Below are 19,822 nucleotides of genomic sequence, written 5' to 3'. Positions count from 1 at the left end.
GCATGGGCTTTTAGCTTGGTTCACCCTAGAGTTCAACTTTTCAGTTAGGTTAATAGAGAGTTCAGGGCTACAGGGCCATTACAGTGTTGCTGGTGTCGTACAACTTCATCAGAAGGTATGAGAATGACCCGCAGGAAAAACAATCCACGAAGAGAACACAATGAAAACATCCACCGTTTTACAAATCACTCTTGTTACCACAGACACAAAATGGCAGTTACTGTTAGTAAATCAGCCAGAGAACACTTTAAAAAAATCTTTAGACAAGGAGCTGGGAACTTTGTGGGAGATAGGGTTTTCATCCACAATTTTTAAGTAGAAAATATTTCAAGGTCAAGCATTTTTCTTATCCACAAAACAACGCTAAACCAACATACATTTTAAGGAGTATATGAAAGGAGATACAATATCTTTACAACTATCTTCTTGAGTAGGCATTTCAATGAATTTTCTGCAGAATATAAGTAGCCTGAAATTCAGCAGCAAAATATTGCAACATAACAAGTAAATACAGTGTCAATGTGTTATACTGTAGAAGATAATACATAAAAGAACAATGATAATTTAATCATATAAAACATGATACATAGCTGAAATACAGTCCACTTAAATAGCTCTGTGACTAAGAATGTTAAATTCTGTACTAAATGCCATTTTAAACATAAAATATCTTAAAATTTTGTGCTTAAACTTTTTTTTTCTGTTAAACTATTTCTTATTTTCAATACTGCCACTGTAACTGATATTACAACAGATCACAATTTTCACGGACACAGCAACATGAAGACATTTACTTATGAGAAAATAAGTCACTTGTCATTAGTTCACAGTGTGGGGAAGTGGTGTACACTCGGTCTTGAGAAGGGCTTTCCGTTTATCACCAAGTCCTTCACAGAATTTTCCTGATATCAGATGCAGTGCGAGATTTTAAAAGAATGGGAAGCAACACGTCACATGTTGGAAGGAAAATAAACTTTTTGATTCTTCATGGGTATCGTCTAAGTGACCTTCGTCTTCTGTTGTAGAAGTGCCTGAGCCCATGTTGTCGTGAAAAATTCATCATGTAATTTTGTTTGCGAGTGCTGTTAACATCAGAGAGGATAGAGGCAGGGAGGGAAAGGAGAAAGAGCATGTAAGTCCCATCACTGAAAGCACAATCGAGTCTATGTTGTACATTAGCCTGATATTTATTTGAAAATGTTCATGGTTAGTAGGTCATGCTGACATTACTCCCTCAAGACAGAATAAACTAAAGGTTGATGCCTGTATTCACTGTCTTTGGCCTTGAAGAAATCCCTTCATGTTCACTAGTGAGCTCCAAACCAGAAAATATGGCAAATTCTCCTGATTGACAGTGAAAGTGGAATGAAAGTATTCTGGCTTTTGAACTTTATTTTTGGGCTTTTTTCTGAAACTGTCTACTTGGGTGGATTTCATCTGAGAGGAAGTGTGTGCTGTACCCGTTACCTTATTTAAACACATCTTTAACAAGTAGGAAACAGAATTCGATTCCTTTAGTGAACATTCTCATATACAGCTTAAAAAGCAAAAGCAAACAAAGGAAAAACAAAGTTGCTAGCCGAATCAGCTTGACTTTACTATTTGATTAGACTCAGGGACAAAAGAGAGTATGTTTTTCTCAGGAAGTTGGATTTCACGGCATTCTGCAAACAAAAAGCATCTGGGCTCTATAAACACGGTCTTATGGAAAAGAAAGACACTTGACTGGAAAAAAGATCATAAAATATGAAGAAGGTGCAATTAAATGTATAATTGTGTATGGGTTATGTATTTCCTCCATGTATACATATTCATACATACACACTATATGTGAAGCTGCTGAAAGTACTGAAGGTGGATTTTAAGAGTCGATAGGAAATTGTGCAATATTAGTACAGACAGTGGTTAGAAGTTTTGGTATGGAAAATATGCTTTAAAAAGGATTGTTATCTATAACATCACTGAAAAGAATCATACCTCTTTCAAATACTGACCTGAGTGACAACATATCTATACGTGGCATCAAAATGTGGATTAAAAAGGTATTTTTAAATATTTATTTTTGAGAGAGAGACAGAGTGCGAGCAGAGGAGGGGCAGGGAGAGGGAGACACAGAATCAGAAGCAGGCTCCAGGCTCAGAGCTGTCAGCACAGAGTCCAACGCGGGGCTTGAATCCACCAACCATGAGATGATGATCTGAGCTGAAGTCCGATGCTTAACTGACTGAGCTACCCAGGCGCTCCCAAAGTGTGGTTTTTAAATGTGAGCCTATTGATATTTTTCAAATTTACTGAATCTCTTAAAAATTGTCTGGACACCAAGTTTTCTCCTCCTTAATTTCAGGGAAACATAAAGTGTATTTGGAGTGGGATAATGTTTTGTGATATGATTCTACTATGAAGATCAACATGATGTGAACTTGAGTTAGGGTAAAGAGAATGGAAGGGGTAATTTTGCACTGAGTGACATGTTCCGGGTTATTAATGATCAGTATACCAGGCAGGGTCTAAAACGATACTTTTTAACCTAGTATATTACACTAGATATTGTAATTAAGTATATTATACTAACATTTGTAACATACAGAAACCTTTAAAATGACAATTTTATAGTTGTTTGATCATTAGAAAATTTATAATAAAATGTCTCAAAGGAAAATACATAAAGGCAATGTCATCAGATATATTTAATCAAAAAGCAGTAACACCTGTGCTGAAAACCTGATAAACAGATAGACATCACATTGATATATACATCTTGTATTGACATACTAATAACTTTCTACTCTGGGTTTCTATATTATCAAACTGCTAGACACTGCAGAATGGAAGGCAGAATACATCTGAAGCCACTGTAGAGAAAAACACACAAAAAATGAGGTTTATCTTTAGTAACTTTACCACTTTTCCTTTCTCCCTTGATGTGACAGAAGGATGAAGTGAGCTTATTATTACATATTATTATGTTTTATAATAGTTTTATAATAATTAAATATTATTAAGTTTAATTTTATCTGCTGTAAGTACTAATTGCTGCCAATGTTAAGTCCAGTTACAAAAAAGGACAATGAGTTAATGTCTTGAACTAATCAAGTGTCAGGAGAAAAAAATCCTGTTGCCTCTTTAGGCACAAAATCCCAGGACCGACACTAGTCATCTTCCTCCCCACACGGCAGGTCATCTTGTGGCTTTTTTCCTGGGCTGTCATGGTGGCCCCCTAAACTAATCTTCTCTCTCTCTCTCCCTTTATGGAAAAAACACCACTGAAAAGAAACCTTGAGATCCTGAGAAGGTATCATTGAACACTCAGTGGTATGTGTGTGTGTGCGCATATCTTTCCACATACATACAGTGGATTTTGCACACCAGGGTCAGTAAACTTTCCTTCAAATGCTGACTCTACCTTGTTAACAAGCCATTTACAATCCTCTTGTCTACAAGAGCCACAATTAAGCCAACCTAGCCTGATACTTCAAGTCCTCTGCATGCTTAATTGTATTCTGTTTTTTAAGTCCTTTCTTCCACTACATTTCCTTACAGACTGCTCTATTCAAACCCACCCTGAACCTCTTCCATCTGCCGCACTGACCAATACCCTACATCCCTTCTTAAATTTCTACATTTCCCCCCCCAAGTATCACACTTATTGATTGCTCACTGAAGGGATTTCCCCTCTACTTTGAACCCTCATCTTGCTCAGTTTCTGCTTAGAATGGAGATTAACTGTGTTCTGTTGGTGTCGTGGCCTGTCCCTCATCCCTCCCACCCCCAAACCACAGCCCTGAGCCTCCTGCCTCACCCCTGAGTGGTCAAGACATGTTTGTTGAACTTTTGGTGACTTACTGATTGGGTTCCTGTTGTAAATCATTACTCTTTAACTATAAAGAATAATTGTAAAGTTAAAGCAATGAAAATTATTCTTTTGTAAACACTTTTCAAGATATAAGGTACTCAAACAGAATTTAAAATAGTTAAGATATTTTACATAGGAAAAGAAAAACTCAGAACACTCAAGATCTTTATTGAGAACACTCGAGTTATCTCAATGCAACCTAGATTGACATGAAAGTGACCCTCAATCTATGGGAACAAAGGAACATTTAATTTTTAACAAAAGTTGATGTGAATGTTTAATGGCTTTAAAGCAACTTTTCTATATAACAGGGTAGGGATAGAGAGATAGAGTGGGGAAGGGACAGAGAAAGAAAGGGAGAGAGAGAATCCCAAGCAGGCTCCATGCTGTCGGTGCAGAGCCTGATGTGGGGCTTGACCTCACCAACCTGAGATCATGACCTGAGGTGAAATCAAGAGTCGATGCTTGACTGACCAAGGCCACCCAGGCACCCCCTATTTTTGTTTCTGATACATGTAGATATATAGTTATAGATAACCTTATTACCAAAATAATTATTGGTGTGATGGAATTTTAAAGATTTATTTTTCCACTGCAATTACAGGAGAAAGTAATTTTTAAAAAATTTAAGTTCAATGAATGCAGGTAATATTCATCTTAAGGCATATCAACTAGGCTACTTGACATACTGATTTGCTTTGGCTGTGCATAGAATTTGGTCCATTTGTAAATTATCCTTTGTAGGTCATTGAAAGAAGGGAAAGTGAACATCAGTGGCATCTTGGAAATGCTAACTTAAATTTCCACTATCGCTAAGTGAGTTTAGAGACTTTGATGGAAATGTAAGACACGTCTCTGTTTCTGCATAGGAAATATGGATCCTGCAAGAACTTTCAAGAAAGACTCTTTGCTATTTGGAACCATTACTCTTCCCTGGAGCCACTATGTTAGGTCTTTAATTATTATGAAAAATGCAATTGAATTTTAATGGATTTTCTAATAGAAATGGAGAAGGTAGAGCCTTGGTAGAAGTAGTTTGAGCTCCTAGAAATGTAGGCTTTTTTACTGATCAGTAATTGATTTATTATCAAAACATATGATACAATAATTAACACCTTGTATGAATGCAGAAGTAAGAATCCAGTGGACTGTCACATCTTTTAGAGAAATATTGGTGAGTATAAGATGAGAAGCTGCTGTTCAAACTAGTCAATGAAACTCCCCTGCATAGAAGATGCTGGACATTTTATTTTCAAGGCCATGCATTTTCAGGAAGGCTACATATAAATAAGTGTAGGCTCAGATATCTCACAAATGTTGAAGATTTCATATTTATTTTCTCTGCTAAGAAGGAAGGAGAGGAATATCTAGTAATGTGTACCGCAGGGAGTTGTAAGGATTAAGTGAAAACCTCTAGCACAATACGCAGATGATTAAAAAATGATATAACCATTTTAACCTCTTTCCTAAGTTTTAAAATATCTCCATTGGAGGACAAATGTAACTACATACTAAAGAAGGCAAATCTTACCTAAGAATAGGATCTAGAACTCACAAATATTATGAATAGGTCCACTACCTACTGCCAATTCACTTATTTTTTTGAAATATTTTTTAAAGTTTATTAATTTATTTTGAGAGAGGGGGGAGAGAGAGAGAGAGAGCGAGCGAGCAGGGGAGGGGCAGAGAGAGAGGGGGAGAGGGAGAATCCCAAGCAAGCCTTGCTCCGCTAGTGTGGAGCCTGACATGGGGCTCACACTCATGAACCATGAGATCATGATCTGAGCTCAAATCAAGAGTCAACTGACTGAGCCACCCAGGCACCCCTGCCGATTCACTTATTAATTTAAAGTAGAATTAAAAAGTCAAGGTACCTGCATGCATCTCCAGCACAATAGATCTTTTGAAAGACATTACATTTTATCAGGTCTTTGGCACTGATCTCTAGTTTTAATTCCCCCTCACAATAAGTTTATAAACTGTGAGCATTTCTTTTTTTTTTTTTTAATGTTTTATTTATTTCTAGGAGAGAGAGAGACAGCTTGAGCAGGGGAGGGTCAGAGAGAGAGGGAGTCACAGACTGAAACAGGCTCCAGGCTCCGAGCTGGCAGTCAGCACAGAGCCCGACGCGGGGCTCGAACCCACGAACCGCGAGATCATGACCTAAGCGAAAGTCGGACGCTTAACCGACTAAGCCACCCAGGCGCCCCTAAACTGTGAGCATTTCAAAAGCACCTAATACAGTCCCAGGCACAGAGTCAAATTTGTTACCCAACAAAGCAGTGCTGATTAGCACTCTATTGTTGTGCTCAATGTTGCCTGTACATTAAAGAATTACCACAATTTTGCCGAACTCTTACTTTACATGATCTAGGTTTCAAATATCCTAGCACATCACAATATCATACATAACTTAGTTATCACAGATCTTTTTTTAACTGCAAAGGTCTTCAACAACACTTCTGTTAACCTAGGTAACACTGATGAGGCTATTAGGCAATATTTACCCAGAATTAGTAGAGAACTTACCTTACTCTAGTGGAAAACCAATGACAGCAAATAATGAAATATAACACAAGTTAAAAAATGCCTTTCAATGCATGCAGCACTGTGATTAGTCATAAAAGTCTGATCAGGTTTAGATGCAATATAGGATTTTTCATCTCTTTTGAAAATAAAAATTAAACAAGTTATTTCTTATTCTCCTACACCTGATATATACATATATTTAACTTTTTAATGTAATGCAACATGCAATATTTGCTCATAACCATATGTCAAGGTACATGTAGCTTAGTACTACATTTGGCATAAATGGTGTGTATAAAGTATAAATAGGAAAGTAGTAGTTAATGACTATCCTTAATTTATCATCTGTTTTTTTCAGTTATATACATTTTAGAAAATACTTATTCCTGAATATATTAAGGAATGGGCTTAAAAAATTACAGAAGTCCTCTACATCAGATAATGCAGTCAAATTAGTAAAGGATGAATATGCTTTGCAACAAATGTACTCTGCTCATCTCCATAAATCATTTGTGCCAAAAAAGTGATAGTGTTTTGATAATGAATAGCATGAGGGGATGGTCATGATGGTACTCATATTATTAAAATCTGATAAATGTGTTTAAGACCATAGTTAGCAACCTATTGGTTTTCATTCCCAGTAAATGTGGTAATAACTCACTTTTTAGTAAATCAATTCACAAAGGCTCTTTACTGAGCCATTTACTTTCAAGGTACACATGCAAAAATTGGCCCACTTCATTATACACATGACAGGTTGTGACTTAGACACGTACACAAAAAAAATGTGATGTGTGAATGAAATGCAGAGTTGGGTGAGGGAGATTCTTAGGATAGAAGGATGGGTGCCCACCAAAAACGATTACAACCCAGAATTCTCTTTTATCCTAAGAAGAACCCCACCAGCATGGATCTTGTGAGGGGTCTGCCCAAGTGTGTTCACAAACATTTACTGCAAAATGAACGTTCTCTACTAGCAAGTGAATTCAGAGACGTTAGGTTACTGACATGATTGTCAGTGACTGTTCTGCTATATCGTTCAGACTTTACAGAATAAGGCCTTTTGGTAAGCTAGTGAGGCTGGAAAAAAGTAATCTCTCAATTCAGTACATCTGTTTTATGCTAGAATAGCCAATTGTCATGAAGCGCTGTTCATGGGCAGGTTTTATTGAAAAACATCACCAGAATGGAAATATTTCACTCTCAAACAAGCATAAAGCTTAAGTGACTTTGCTTGTTAAGTGCTAAATGGTGCTTTTACTCTTAATGATGTGGGGCTTGTCATTCTGTACATCCATATTTATGAAACGCAAATCCTTCCATATGGAGTATTTTAGAATTAAACCATTAAATTAAACATTTGTTATGTATGTTGTCAATTTAGGATGCATTCCTAAACCTTGAAGTCTTATCCAAAGTGCTGAATTTGTTCTCATCAAACTCATTTATGTGTCTTCTTAGTTAATACGGGCAGTACTGAGGTTATTTTCAAGATACCATGCATGACTGGAATTTTTCTTTCTAGGGATTTTTAGCATGTGTCCTTAGTGCACATGCACAAAAGCAAAACTATGGTAATAAAGCTAGATTAAGGCCAGTCTTCACTCAGAAAAAAAAATACGTTCTAAAAATGTAATGGTTTTCCAACCATTAGTTGCAAAAACATATTAGCAGCCATATTTGGAGTCATCAGTTAGGTAGGGCCTGTATCCCTTTACATTTACACCCCAGTCTCCTCTCCCTTTCACACTTGAGGAGTTAGCAATGCTAGTTTATATTATTAATATAAAAAAGTATAGTGAATTTGAGGATATTTCAAATTAATAGGAATTTATGGGAGTATTCTACCTCTCTATTTCTAAGTATATACCTGCTGTAGCAAAATTATAATTAGTAATATTTGTGAATCATGAAACGAATCTTGGCTAGCTTCTTTGTCCTTCATTTGTTTGAAAGACCCTTCGGAAAATTATCGTGTCTTATTTTTCTGAATTCTCTGGAACTTTCTTTTTTATTTTAAGCTAATCAAATGACTGACTTAAAGTGATTATTTTGTAGAGCTATCAAGGGCATATTAGTGAATGCCTTAAAACTTTTGACTCTTCTGAAAAGAAGTGCTATGAAAGGGGACAGTGGTATAGGAATGTTAAATCCTAAGACAAGAGCAAAATATAAAAAAAAAAAGGTTCTGAAAATATAATTTCTGTTTATCTCTCCAACAAAAAAGAAAGAAAAACAAAGTAACTCCTTTAATTTTAACAAAATTTTGAAATGTCAGGTCATTAAAGAGCTAGCATTTGCTTTTAAAATTGTCTGTATAATATAAAAAAATAAAATTATATGATATGTGTGAATTATAATTTTTAAATCAGTCACTGAAAGAAGACACCAAATGAAATCCAAATCATGCAACACTGTGCATGTGTGGCAATGTTCTTTTCTCCTTCAAAATATTTTGGTGCCTGGAAAGTATGCAAGAATAATGCAGAGTGAGAGCAGACAGCTGCCTGGTAAGTGACAAATTCTTCAGAGGACTACATTTCTGGAGATGGAATAAAAGCAAAGTCTTTACAAACAGATTCTTTCTCCAGAAAAATGATTGGTATGATAGATTTCCTATAATCTGAACTTCATTCTTGTGGTAACAGTGTGATGCTGGTGGCCGCTTATAAAAATTAACACTGACACCAGGTATTTAAGAGGGTCCCTTGGAAGCTATGTGGTGAGGCTTCCTGCTGATGCTTTCAGAGACTCAGAGGCAGCAGGTCAACAGGGAAGGAAGAATAGAGTTTGCTTCAAAGTTGCAAAGGGGCTGTTTCCTATGCTGGAGTATATTTGCACAGCTGACCCCACTTGCTCTTTAATTTTGTTCAAGGGAGGGTATTATGGTGATGATCTGCCTTGGAAATCCAAAACTGAAAACTGAAATTGCTTGGTGGGGTGGCGGGAGAAGAAATCTCTAATTAATCTACTCACACACATGACATCTTAAGGACTGTCCTGTCTATGCCAGGACAGTATTAGCTGTCTTCTTTAGAGGACAGTCCAGTTTTGAAGTTTCCTTAGGAGTTGATAACGCTTTGCCAGGCACAGGAAGCCCCATTAATGTAAACTGTCTTGGCAAGAGACTTGAAAGATACAAAGTGTTTATTGACTAAATTGGATTCTCAACCAGTTTATTAGAATCACTCCGGGTACTTTTTCAAATGACTGATGCTCAGGTCCCACTGCAGATCAATTTCAATCAAATCATCTGGAGGGATGCTTCTTCCAAAAGCTCCTGAGCGATTCTGATGTTCAATCAGATTGAGAAGCGCTGCTCCGGAAGGAGAGTATTTAGGGCAGAAAGGCTCTATCTAGGATTGGTTCTTAATCTATTTGGACGTCTGTCTCTGGTCACCATATGTATGTATTCATTTTAGAGCCCAGGTTTTGTTCTATTCTCCTGGAATACTGTCATCTGAGGAAATCAATATCTAAGTAAAACATCAGCCTCATATATAGATCCAAATGAATATGGACTGTGGATTTTAAACTTCAACTTTGTCTTGTGGAGGCAGAGCCCAGCAAGTTGTCCAAAGCAGCAGAGCGCACAGTGGGGGCTTGTGTAGGGACTGGGTTGCTCTTGGATTTGGGGGTTGATATGGATGCCATGCAAGCAGGTGCCTCGGTGAAAACTAAGACGAGGGCTAAGTCAAGACTGAAAAATTCAGCTCATGGCTATGATTGAAAGAAAACAAATCTGGTAGTTTTCCTACCAATCAATCATTTAAGTTTGCTTTCAAAATGACTGAAATCAGCCAAAGGACTGATTTCATTGTTGATCTGGTAAACAGAATGAACATTTGAACCTATCTACCGAGAAGATTCGCCTCTCCTTGCCAACCACTTGGAGCCATCAGTCCGAACACGTCGAGACATAAGCTTTCCAGTTCTACAGGAACTAGATCGTTAGAGAAAAAGCAAGTCATCTCTCTGTGGAACAGTCAACCCGGCTAAGGGGAGAGCGTGCCAACTTTATTCTATGGGAGAAACCACGGGGGACATCCTCAGCTTGCTAGGGGCTGGGATTGGTCAGGAGGAATCTGAAACCATAAGCTCCTTGCTCTAATAGCAACCACATCATTAAATGGAAGGCTGCCTCGGGCATCTGTGGCTTGGACAGGTGTTTGTAATTGGGCGCTTTAGCTAGAAATACTTTGCACCTCGACCAGTACAGACCCCTTCTCTTCTGTGGGACGTCATGCCATTTTATAAGGCAACCCGGATGTGGCAGAAACACTGTTCCCCATTTACCCCAAGGCTTTCGTTTCATCCGATTTAATGAATGTTGTCAAATGCACACGTAAATCTTTTGCTTATTGAAGTTTTCTACGGTACATTGAATCACATTTGGGACTTTGCTATTTCAGGCTGACTTAAGCTGCAGATTGCAGTTGCCAAAGACTGTAGGCCAAAGTCTTGTGGGGGCTTCTCATCAGGAGCAGTTGTTACTGAATTAAGGAGCATGCCACATCAAAGGAATTTCAAACCTTCCTGCAAGGGACATGGGATGTTACGCATCAGATACTCACAGGACGACCTCCACATGGTCCAAAGCCCATTGATCATGACCTGTTCCATTGTGGCGTGGTTGCCACCAGCGTAATAAAACTCCTTTCATCCGGGCCTCCCTGGGTCATGGAAGGACAGAGAGGTTAAACGCTAGAAAACCAAACTTTCCTGGTATGTGATTTGCAGACTTCAACTAGAACAGGCTAGTCTAAATTTACAAAACTTAGGGTGTGGAATTCAGATTAGCTTAGGTCCTAGGATTTGTGGAAGCAGCGGTATTTTACTGGCTCCTCAAGGACTTGTGATACTTGACATCTCCCTCTCTGCTTCCCCTTGCCCTGCTGGCACCTGGAAGAGCACTGTTTTTGGCCAACAAAAGTGACATGGCTTCTGTGTGACAGGCACTGTGCCAGAGGCTGGGGGTACAATGCTAAGCAAAAGTGACATAGTTGCCTGCCCTTGGAAAATTTTCAAATGAGTGTAAGCAGAAAATTAATAATGTTTCTTTCTAAAGGACTAGAAATACTGGTTAGAGAAAGGGAAATATGCAAAAAGGGCCTTTGCATTTAGTTGTTATTCTCTATTCCCTGTTGCACCTGCTTCCTTGCCTAACAGAAAACGGCAACACAACTTCAGGTGGTCTGGGTTAGTCTCAGCTCTGCCACCACCTACTTCTGTGTGGTTGTTCCAGTAACTTCACCAAACTTTTAGCTCAGATCCTGTGATTCTCAGGGATCATGCAGGAGACCGTGCCTTTCCGTTCAGGCCACTTACAGGGGGACATTGTAAGACACTCTCTGCGCCTGTGTGAAGTCCTTGGGCTGGTGCTGCGCAATGACATGCCAAGTGACCCCATTGTTGACACTGTACTGCAGCAGCACGGCCTTGTCCACAGCGTGGGGGCCACTCAGGTCGCTGTTACAGCTGTCTGTCTGTGACATGCTCCCAATTTGCAAAACAAACATGATTTTGCTGAAAACACAGGGAAACGAGTGTCAGGCGGTATTGAAAGAGTTATACTTTCTAATTTTATTTTTTACCTTTCTTGATTCTAAAGTCCATAATTTCTGAGGTCACAGAATAAGAAAGAGAAGCATCTAGTCTTATGAATCATATTAATAATACAATTTATTAATATTATCTTCTACATCACACATATGGGAAGTAATTTCAGAAGGCTGATGCTCTATACAGAGAAAACAGTTTTGACTTTCAAAACTCTGTGCTCCTCTCATCTTCTTAGAGCATTTCACCTGAAATATCTTCTCTTCTCTGAAAGGTAATATGGGCCATATAGGCCTGAGGACACAGAAAGGACAAGGAATAAAAACACAACAAATAGCTTCAAGCTGAATAGCATCTGCACAAAGATAAATCACCATGTCTATTTTAGGACGGGATATCTGGAGATCAGAGCAGAGGGAAAACTGAGTTAGACATGGTCCATGGCTCTGGACCCTGTCTGCTGTCCTGTTTCAAGTATCCTTCTGCTTTTCTTCACAGGCATCCTTGTCCTTAGAAGATACAGTTTTTAGATACAAAGGAAATCTATCCTAATAAGAGTCCTGGCGATTAATAGAGTAGTCGGCACTTAGGGGAGCTGGTGAAATAAAGCAGTGGACTCAAAACTTAGAAATGCATATATTAAACTCGCTTGAACAACATGGTGTGCGATTGCTGACTAAGCAGCTAGGTTTAGCTGTTTATGGGGTCAAGGAAATATCACACTGTCCCCAGATTAAGTACATCTTTTTGGTAGGAAAGAACGGGATAGGTGAACAAAATTTTGGCATCTCCATGATTACCGTGCAGGACTTAATTATAGTCTCATTGTTTATCATAGTGAAAGACCTTAAACTTGCCTTTCTGCCTCTGAAAATACATTACTAATATTTTCCAAAGTGAAAAGGCTTAAGTAAACATCTACATTTGGTTAATAACTAAACATCTAGTTCTCAAATACACTTGTTGCTACTGACTACTTTCCAGCATTCTGTAAATACACTGGTCCAATACTTTGCAATCTTCATAAAGCCTTGGAATCTTCTTTTTTTTTAATTACACAGACAAAAAGCCATGTTTACACCGGCTGAAGTGGCACAGCTGGGGAGGCTGGGGGAGGGGAGGAAGGAAATCCAACTTTCCTGGGGTCTCTTTTTCTCTGTCACTTTCCTGGTCGATTTGCACAGTCTCTGAGCATGCTATTTTGCATTAATAAGCAGCTCCCTGAGCATGTGAATGCTTTTTTTTAAAGCCTTTTTATTTATTATTATTATTTTTAATGTTTATTATTGAGACAGAGAGAAACAGAGCAGGAGTGGGGTAGGGTCAGAGAGAGAGGAAGACAAAGAATCTGAAACAGGCTCCAGGCTCTGAGCTGTCAGCACAGAGCCTGATGTGGGGCTTGAACTCACAAACCATGAGATCATGACCTGAGCCAAAGTCAGATGTTCAACCAACTGAGCCACCCAGGCATCCCAAGCATGTGAATGTTTAATGTTCCCATAATCCATCCATTGAGCCTCCACTTCTGTTTATTGTAACTTATATATGCTAAGTAAGTTATGTGTTTGCCTGACTACAAATCTACTTCACACACACATTTGTATTTACATACTTGTTAATAGTCAACATTAATTTATCTATGTAGATTGTCTTCAGCCAATTTAGCATTTGTAAATCTTTTTTTTCAACTTTATTGAGATATAACTGACGTCAAACGTTTTGTAGGTTTAAGGTATATAACATGTTGATTTCATATACTTCTCAATTTTTTTTAATGTTTATTTATTTTTGAGAGAGACAGAGTGTGAGCAGGGAGGGCAGAGAGAGAGGGAGACACGGGATCATAAGCAGGCTCCAGGCTCTGAGCCATCAGCACAGAGCCCGATACGGGGCTCAAACTCGTGAACTGCGAGATCATGACCTGAGCTGAAGTCGGACGCTTAACCAACTGAGCCACCCAGGCACTGCCTTATCATTTTTTTAATATTTGGCCATTTTTCCTGGCTTGTGCCTGTGCATGCAAAGAAAGACAAGGTAATTCTGCAATAAACTTAAGCAAAGCAGAATTCTGAGTCATAGAAACATATAATGCTTCCTCATCCCAAATTCAAATGACATTTTGGTTTCCACCACTTTGTGACACCCATGCTGTGAAGTTCATGATTCTATCTAATAGGCAGTGGAAAGTGACCAGCCTTGCGACCAATTCTGTCTGAAGTACAACACAGGAGTTTTGTTACCTTGCTCGAGTGAGGTCCAGAGGCTTGGTGGCAGCTTGCCTTATCTGACAGCCATTAAAATACAGGGAGTCCCCATGTGCGTAGGGTGCCAGCTGCCCACAACCACTTCCTATCCCTCCGCCTTGAATGGTCTCCCAGTTTGCCTCAGTGACTCTCGCTGACTCGAAATTATCTTTAATATAACTGGGAAGATCATGACTGAAGACAGAGCAGTCGTCGCCTAGAGGGAAGGGAATAATTGCAAACATTAGCTATGAAGAGCAGAATCATTAAAGATCAAGTATTCAAGTTAAGAATGACAAAATTCTAAGCAGATATAGCCTCCCCGAAATAAATGTTTCTCTTTTATTTTAGCAATTATTGGCTTGTGTTCTTCAAAAAAAACCCCCATTACCTTCGAGTCAATGTTTAGTAAATTATGTAGGTGTTTATGTACTTATTGTTTATGTAGATCTACTGTTTAAATACCAACAGCATCTGGCCATGCCTGCGTGCTTACCAAGGGTCTTGTAAGGAGTTCTCACCCTGGCATGAGAGGCCAACCTAATTTCTTTCTCCCTAGCATAACCCCGGAGCAGGAAATAGGACAAGTCATATTCTTGTTCTTCTTCCAGATCTATACTTGACTCTTGAAAGCAGAGACTGCATTTTATTCATTGCTGGATTCTAGCACCTAACACAGGACTTAGCACATATAAGATTTACAATAACAAGATGAGATAAATAAATCAATAGTGAATAGACTAGAAGTCTGAGACCACCGAGCTGAGATACCAGCATTTAAAACAGTACATTAGCAAATGTGCATGTGCTTGCATTTGTCTTTGATTTGAACAGCACAGCTTTCCTAAACACCTGCAATAGTTCCAAATTAAAAGGTCATAGCTCTGTTGGATCAGGGGAGCAGGCAAATTCCAGACATCGAGGACTCCTGGTGAGACATGTGATTTGTTCATTTGCCTAACATTCAAATTCTCCAGCTAGTACGGTGGGCAGGCCCAGCTGGTCTCAGCAGTAATAAGAATAGAGGAAAAGAGGGCCGCCAGGTAATTTCTAACATGAGAGAAGAGCAGCAGTCTACATAAATCATACTCATTTCATCTGGAGGCAAGGAAATAGCATCAACCAAGAAATCTAAATATATTCAACTTCAGAAGTCAGATCTGTGGATTTTTACATTGTACCCTTGGGGAAGATATATAATTTTGCTCCTCGTTGGATAAATCTCTCAGTTATGAGATTGGAAAGAACAACCTAAGATGGTCTTCTTTCTGATACTGGATAGCTGTGTCACCTTAGGCAAGTCACTTAAGTTCTCTGAGTCTCAGCTTCTTTACCTGTAAGTTGGGAATAATGATATAAACATAGCTAACTTGTGGGGATCTTGTAAGCATTAAATAATTTTGCTGAATAAATTGGTGGACATTGTGTAAATAGTAAGCAGGCAATGTAAAAATTCACTCAAAAAAGATTTATTGAGTGTTGCTATATGCCAAGCATTAGGGTCTGAGGATATAATGGCAATTATGTAAACTCTGTAACAGTAGAAACCTGTTGGAAACATGGCATCAAAGGAAAGCAGGCTGTATGCCTTCTATCAGGCCATGAAGGCAATTTCCTGCGATGTTAGAGCAGGAGATTTGGGACAGTAGATTCTCTGTCCCAAAATGTAAACTCAGTTTCTAGAAGCTCAAGCAGTAAGAGTGTATTTTTTTGAGTCACGGGTTTGTGTGTGTGTGTGTGTGTGTGTGTGTGTGTGTGTGTGATAGAGTGACCTGTAAAAGGGAATATCTTGACTCTTCAGCTATATCTTGGAAGAACTGTGGCAGCTGCTGTTGGAGAGCCTTGAGAAAGAAGGAATACTGGTGAAGTATCCAGGGATGAGCTGGAGGCCAGGAAGGAGAGAGGCTCAAAAGTGGAAATAAAGTGTTGGGGGTAGTGGTTGGGGCTGGGAATTCTATGGAGGATGGGGAATGTGAGGTGCTATAGAATTCTGCACTTAAAAAATACTTCAGCAAGCGGGGCGCCTGGGTGGCTCAGTTGGTTAAGTGTCTGACTTCAGCTCAAGTCATGATCTCATGGTCTGTGAGTTGGAGTCCCAAGTCAGGTTCTGTACTGACAGCTGGGAGCCTGGATCCTGCATTGGATTTTGAGTCTCCCTCTTTCTCTGCCCTTCCCTCACTTCCACTCTGTCTCTTTCTCTCTCTCAAAGAGACCATAAGAAAAAAATACTTCAAGGAGGGGTGTCTAGGTGGCTCAGTCGTTTAAGCATCCGACTTCAGCTCAGGTCATGATCTTGTGGTTTGTGAGTTTGAGATCCGTGTCAGGCTCTGTGCTGACAGCTCAGAGCCTGGGGCCTGCTTTAGATTCTGTCTCTCTCTCTCTCTGCCTCCCCAAAATACAAAATGTTTTTGTAAAAGAATATTTCAGGGAACATAGCAGAAGGTTATCCTTGATACTTCATTCCAAAGATCAGTAAATCTGTGATCAAAGATTGTGTCACCTATCCAAAATCTCTCAGGCTGGCGTTTTCATCTATTTCCTAGTGACCCCTGTGTACATGTTGAGATGAGGAGAACCTTATGATCTCCCATGTTAAAAACGATGGCCTGGGATGCAGACCTTGGAAGCTTTCGTCACAGATGCAGACGGCGCCGGTGGTGCAGTACCCGTGCCCACTGCAGAGCTTGGGGCAAGCCTCTCCGATGTACACGTGGTCGATCGCCCAGCTTTGCTTCTCAGTTTCTTCCCCCTTCTGGATCCAGCGGAACTGTGTTGCACTGAAAGTCCCACAGAGAGCAGAAGGGATTCAGTTGGCTGTTATTCCTCCTAGCGGTGGTCAGCCTCCAGCCCTGGGACTATTTCTGAGAGAAGGATTTCTTCTCCTGACTTCTCCTTGAAACACCCAAGTAGAGGTGAGTGAACTTGTAACCCTCGGACTCTGGAATATACCCCAAAGTGCCAATCTGGAAGCTTGTACCTTCCCCGAGAGTGTTATGTGAATTTCCTATTCTATTGCCTAACAAATTTGTGTCCCTTTTTCCTGGAGAGGTATACCGTATTCCAGATCTTTGAGTCTAGGAAGATGGCACTCTGTTATGTTTATCCTGTGGCTCTGTGTAACCCATACCCCAGAGAGTATCTGTATATGGGAATGAGCAGTGTAGCCTCTGGGAATGACAGAAAACTGGTGCAGATATGGGGCCAACTTCACGTCTTTGAGCATCTGTGGTTTGGGGCCTGTGACTGAGTTTGGAATGTGCTGTGGTATTTCATAAAAAAAAAATTGAGATCTATTCCATTTATGAAAAAAGATCCTATGTCTTCCTATTTCTTCTTGGGGCGTGCACGTGCCATTTTGGGACATGGGTTGGTGAAAGGAGGGAGGGGTTACTAGAGCTGTAATGAGATCTCTGGCCTCAGTTGCTTTCAGGTCACTGCATGAGCTCTACAGACACTGCCAGATAATTCCACAAAGTTTACCTTAGGATGCAACTTACCTGGAGGAGACGTGGTCAGGCAACTGAATGGTGACTCTCTTCCAGCTTGAGCTATTGACAGCATTGTAGATGGTGGCTTCATGGAACTGGAAGGGGGAGCAGCCGATGCTGTTGGAAGAGGAAGGAAGGCACTGGGTCTGCACGAGCTGCCAGGAATCAGACCTGCTGAAACCACAGAGGCTGCGTTAGACAACTCTGAAGAGAAATGTATGACCTGTCTAATGTCAATGTAACACTTTGGGGCTGTGTTAAATTGAAGGTTTTTTTTTTAAGTTTATTGATTTATTTTGTCTTTTAAAAATGTTTAAAAAAATTTATTTCTGAGAGGCAGAATGAGCAGGGGAGGGTCAGAGAGAGAGGGAGACACAGAATCTGAAACAGGCTCCAGGCTCTGAGCTGTCAGCACAGGGCCTGACGCGGGGCTCAAACTCGTGAACGGCGAGACCATGACCTGAGCTGAAGTTGGATGCTCAACCGACTGAGCCACCCAGGCGCTCCAAAGTTTATTTATTTATTTTGAGAGAGAGAGAGAATGAGAGAGAGAATGTGTGCACGAGTGGGGGAGGGGCAGAGAGACAGATGGAGACAGAGACTCCTAAGCTGCCCCCACACTGTCAGCACAGAACCCAACACGGGGCCTGAACCCACCAACTGTGAGATCATGACCTAAGCAGAAATCAAGAATCGGACACTTAACTGACTGAGCCACCCAAGTGCCCCTAAATTGACACATTTTTTATGTAAGTTTTGTACCTCTTGTATATATTTATGTAGACAATGAAAAGAAAAATTGAAAATAATTTCATATAAGATATATTCTAATTCTTTACAAGCACAAGAATATATTCATAGATAATAGAATAAAATAATAGCATGCATAGTGCTGCATTCTAGCGGCTTCTGGTATATTACCGGAAATATACCTGGAGTTTACTGACAAAATTCTCTGTCTACTCAAACTTAACCCCACATAATTTATTTTCAAGAGTGGTGGTGTGAGTAGGGGCACCTGGGTGGCTCAGTCGGTTAAGGGTGGTGGTGTGAGAGAGGGTTATCAATATCCTAATAGGGTAATTGCACAGTGTCAGACTTTCACTGTGCTTTAGGACCCATGATTCTGGCTGAAGCATACTTAGATCTTTTATTGATTCAAATTCTCATTAAGATTGGTTGAAAATGAGAAACATGAATAAAAGAGAATTCTACTTGAGGACAAACATATCTTACTCATTTTAAAATAAAAAACATTTATTGGCTTGCAGCCAACATAGTATGAAAAATGTTTCTTCTTGGTTGGAAGGAAAAATTTGAAAATAAGACCTATATGTACATTTTATATAAATAAAATTAACATATGGGAAATAAACATAAGCTATACTTTTTTGGAATGTAATTATTTCTTCCTTTTTAAAAAGTGTTTATCTTTTGAGAGTGAGAGACATAGAGAGAAAGAGCCCAAGTAGGGGAGGAGCAGAGAGAGGGAGACAGAGGCTCAGAAGCAGGCTCTGTGCTAATAGTGCAGGCTTTGAACCCAGGAGTCACGAGACCATGACCTGAGCCAATGTTGGATGCTTAACAGACTGAGCCACTCAGGCGCCCCTGTGAACTATACTTTCAATTGCTCTTCTGTAGGTAGTTGCTTTAAAAAAGACAACCATTTGAAGTTGCATTCAAGTTTGGAGGAATGTAAAAAAGTATTTCACAAACCTTGCATCCTTAGTGTACTCCAACATCACAGAATGAAGATCACCACAAGAAGTAGCTTCACAACCCACCACAATCTAAAATGAACATAAACAACAAATATGTACAAAGAAGATTAAACACCTATCATTAATTAGAAACTCCCTCTCTCTAAATTGTAACTCTAATAAATACTCAACAAATACTCAGAGAAGCTTTTATGGAGCAGCCTGACTGAATACCAACAATACATTTATTTGGGTTCTGTTAAAAACATGCAACTCTGTGTGAAGATGAGAATTAAGGTTTAAAAAAGTACTATTTCCTTCTTTTATTCATTTATTTTATTATTATTATTTTTTTAAATATTTTATTTATTTCTAGGAGAGAGAGAGAGAGACAGCGTGAGCAGGGGAGGGTCAGAGAGAGAGGGAGTCACAGACTGAAACAGGCTCCAG

General features: G+C 39.4%; 1 protein-coding gene across 2 annotated transcripts in view; it reads right to left on the bottom strand.

The window, feature by feature from the left end:
- Nucleotides 1-594: 594 nt before the first annotated feature.
- RELN (reelin) overlaps nucleotides 595-19,822 on the bottom strand; it is a 527,959-nt gene continuing 508,731 nt past the window's right edge. Inside the window, exons 58-65 of one of the 2 annotated variants that reach the window (XM_077746923.1) lie at nucleotides 19,389-19,462; nucleotides 17,682-17,843; nucleotides 16,804-16,961; nucleotides 14,182-14,401; nucleotides 11,711-11,908; nucleotides 10,957-11,055; nucleotides 6,383-6,388; nucleotides 595-1,082 (exon numbers count right to left, since the gene is read on the bottom strand). In XM_077746923.1, coding sequence (XP_077603049.1) covers nucleotides 986-1,082; nucleotides 6,383-6,388; nucleotides 10,957-11,055; nucleotides 11,711-11,908; nucleotides 14,182-14,401; nucleotides 16,804-16,961; nucleotides 17,682-17,843; nucleotides 19,389-19,462 — 1,014 coding nt within the window. In that variant the 3' untranslated portion in view covers nucleotides 595-985. The remainder of the gene's footprint in view (nucleotides 1,083-6,382; nucleotides 6,389-10,956; nucleotides 11,056-11,710; nucleotides 11,909-14,181; nucleotides 14,402-16,803; nucleotides 16,962-17,681; nucleotides 17,844-19,388; nucleotides 19,463-19,822) is intronic. The other variant, XM_077746922.1, reaches the window with a different exon arrangement.

Source organism: Crocuta crocuta, unplaced genomic scaffold, assembly GCF_008692635.1.
Source record: "Crocuta crocuta isolate KB4526 unplaced genomic scaffold, BGI_CrCroc_1.0 scaffold396, whole genome shotgun sequence".
Lineage (NCBI taxonomy): Eukaryota > Metazoa > Chordata > Mammalia > Carnivora > Hyaenidae > Crocuta > Crocuta crocuta.
The sequence above is the reverse complement of the archived record's forward strand: the minus strand, read 5'-3'. Positions and strand labels throughout refer to the sequence as shown.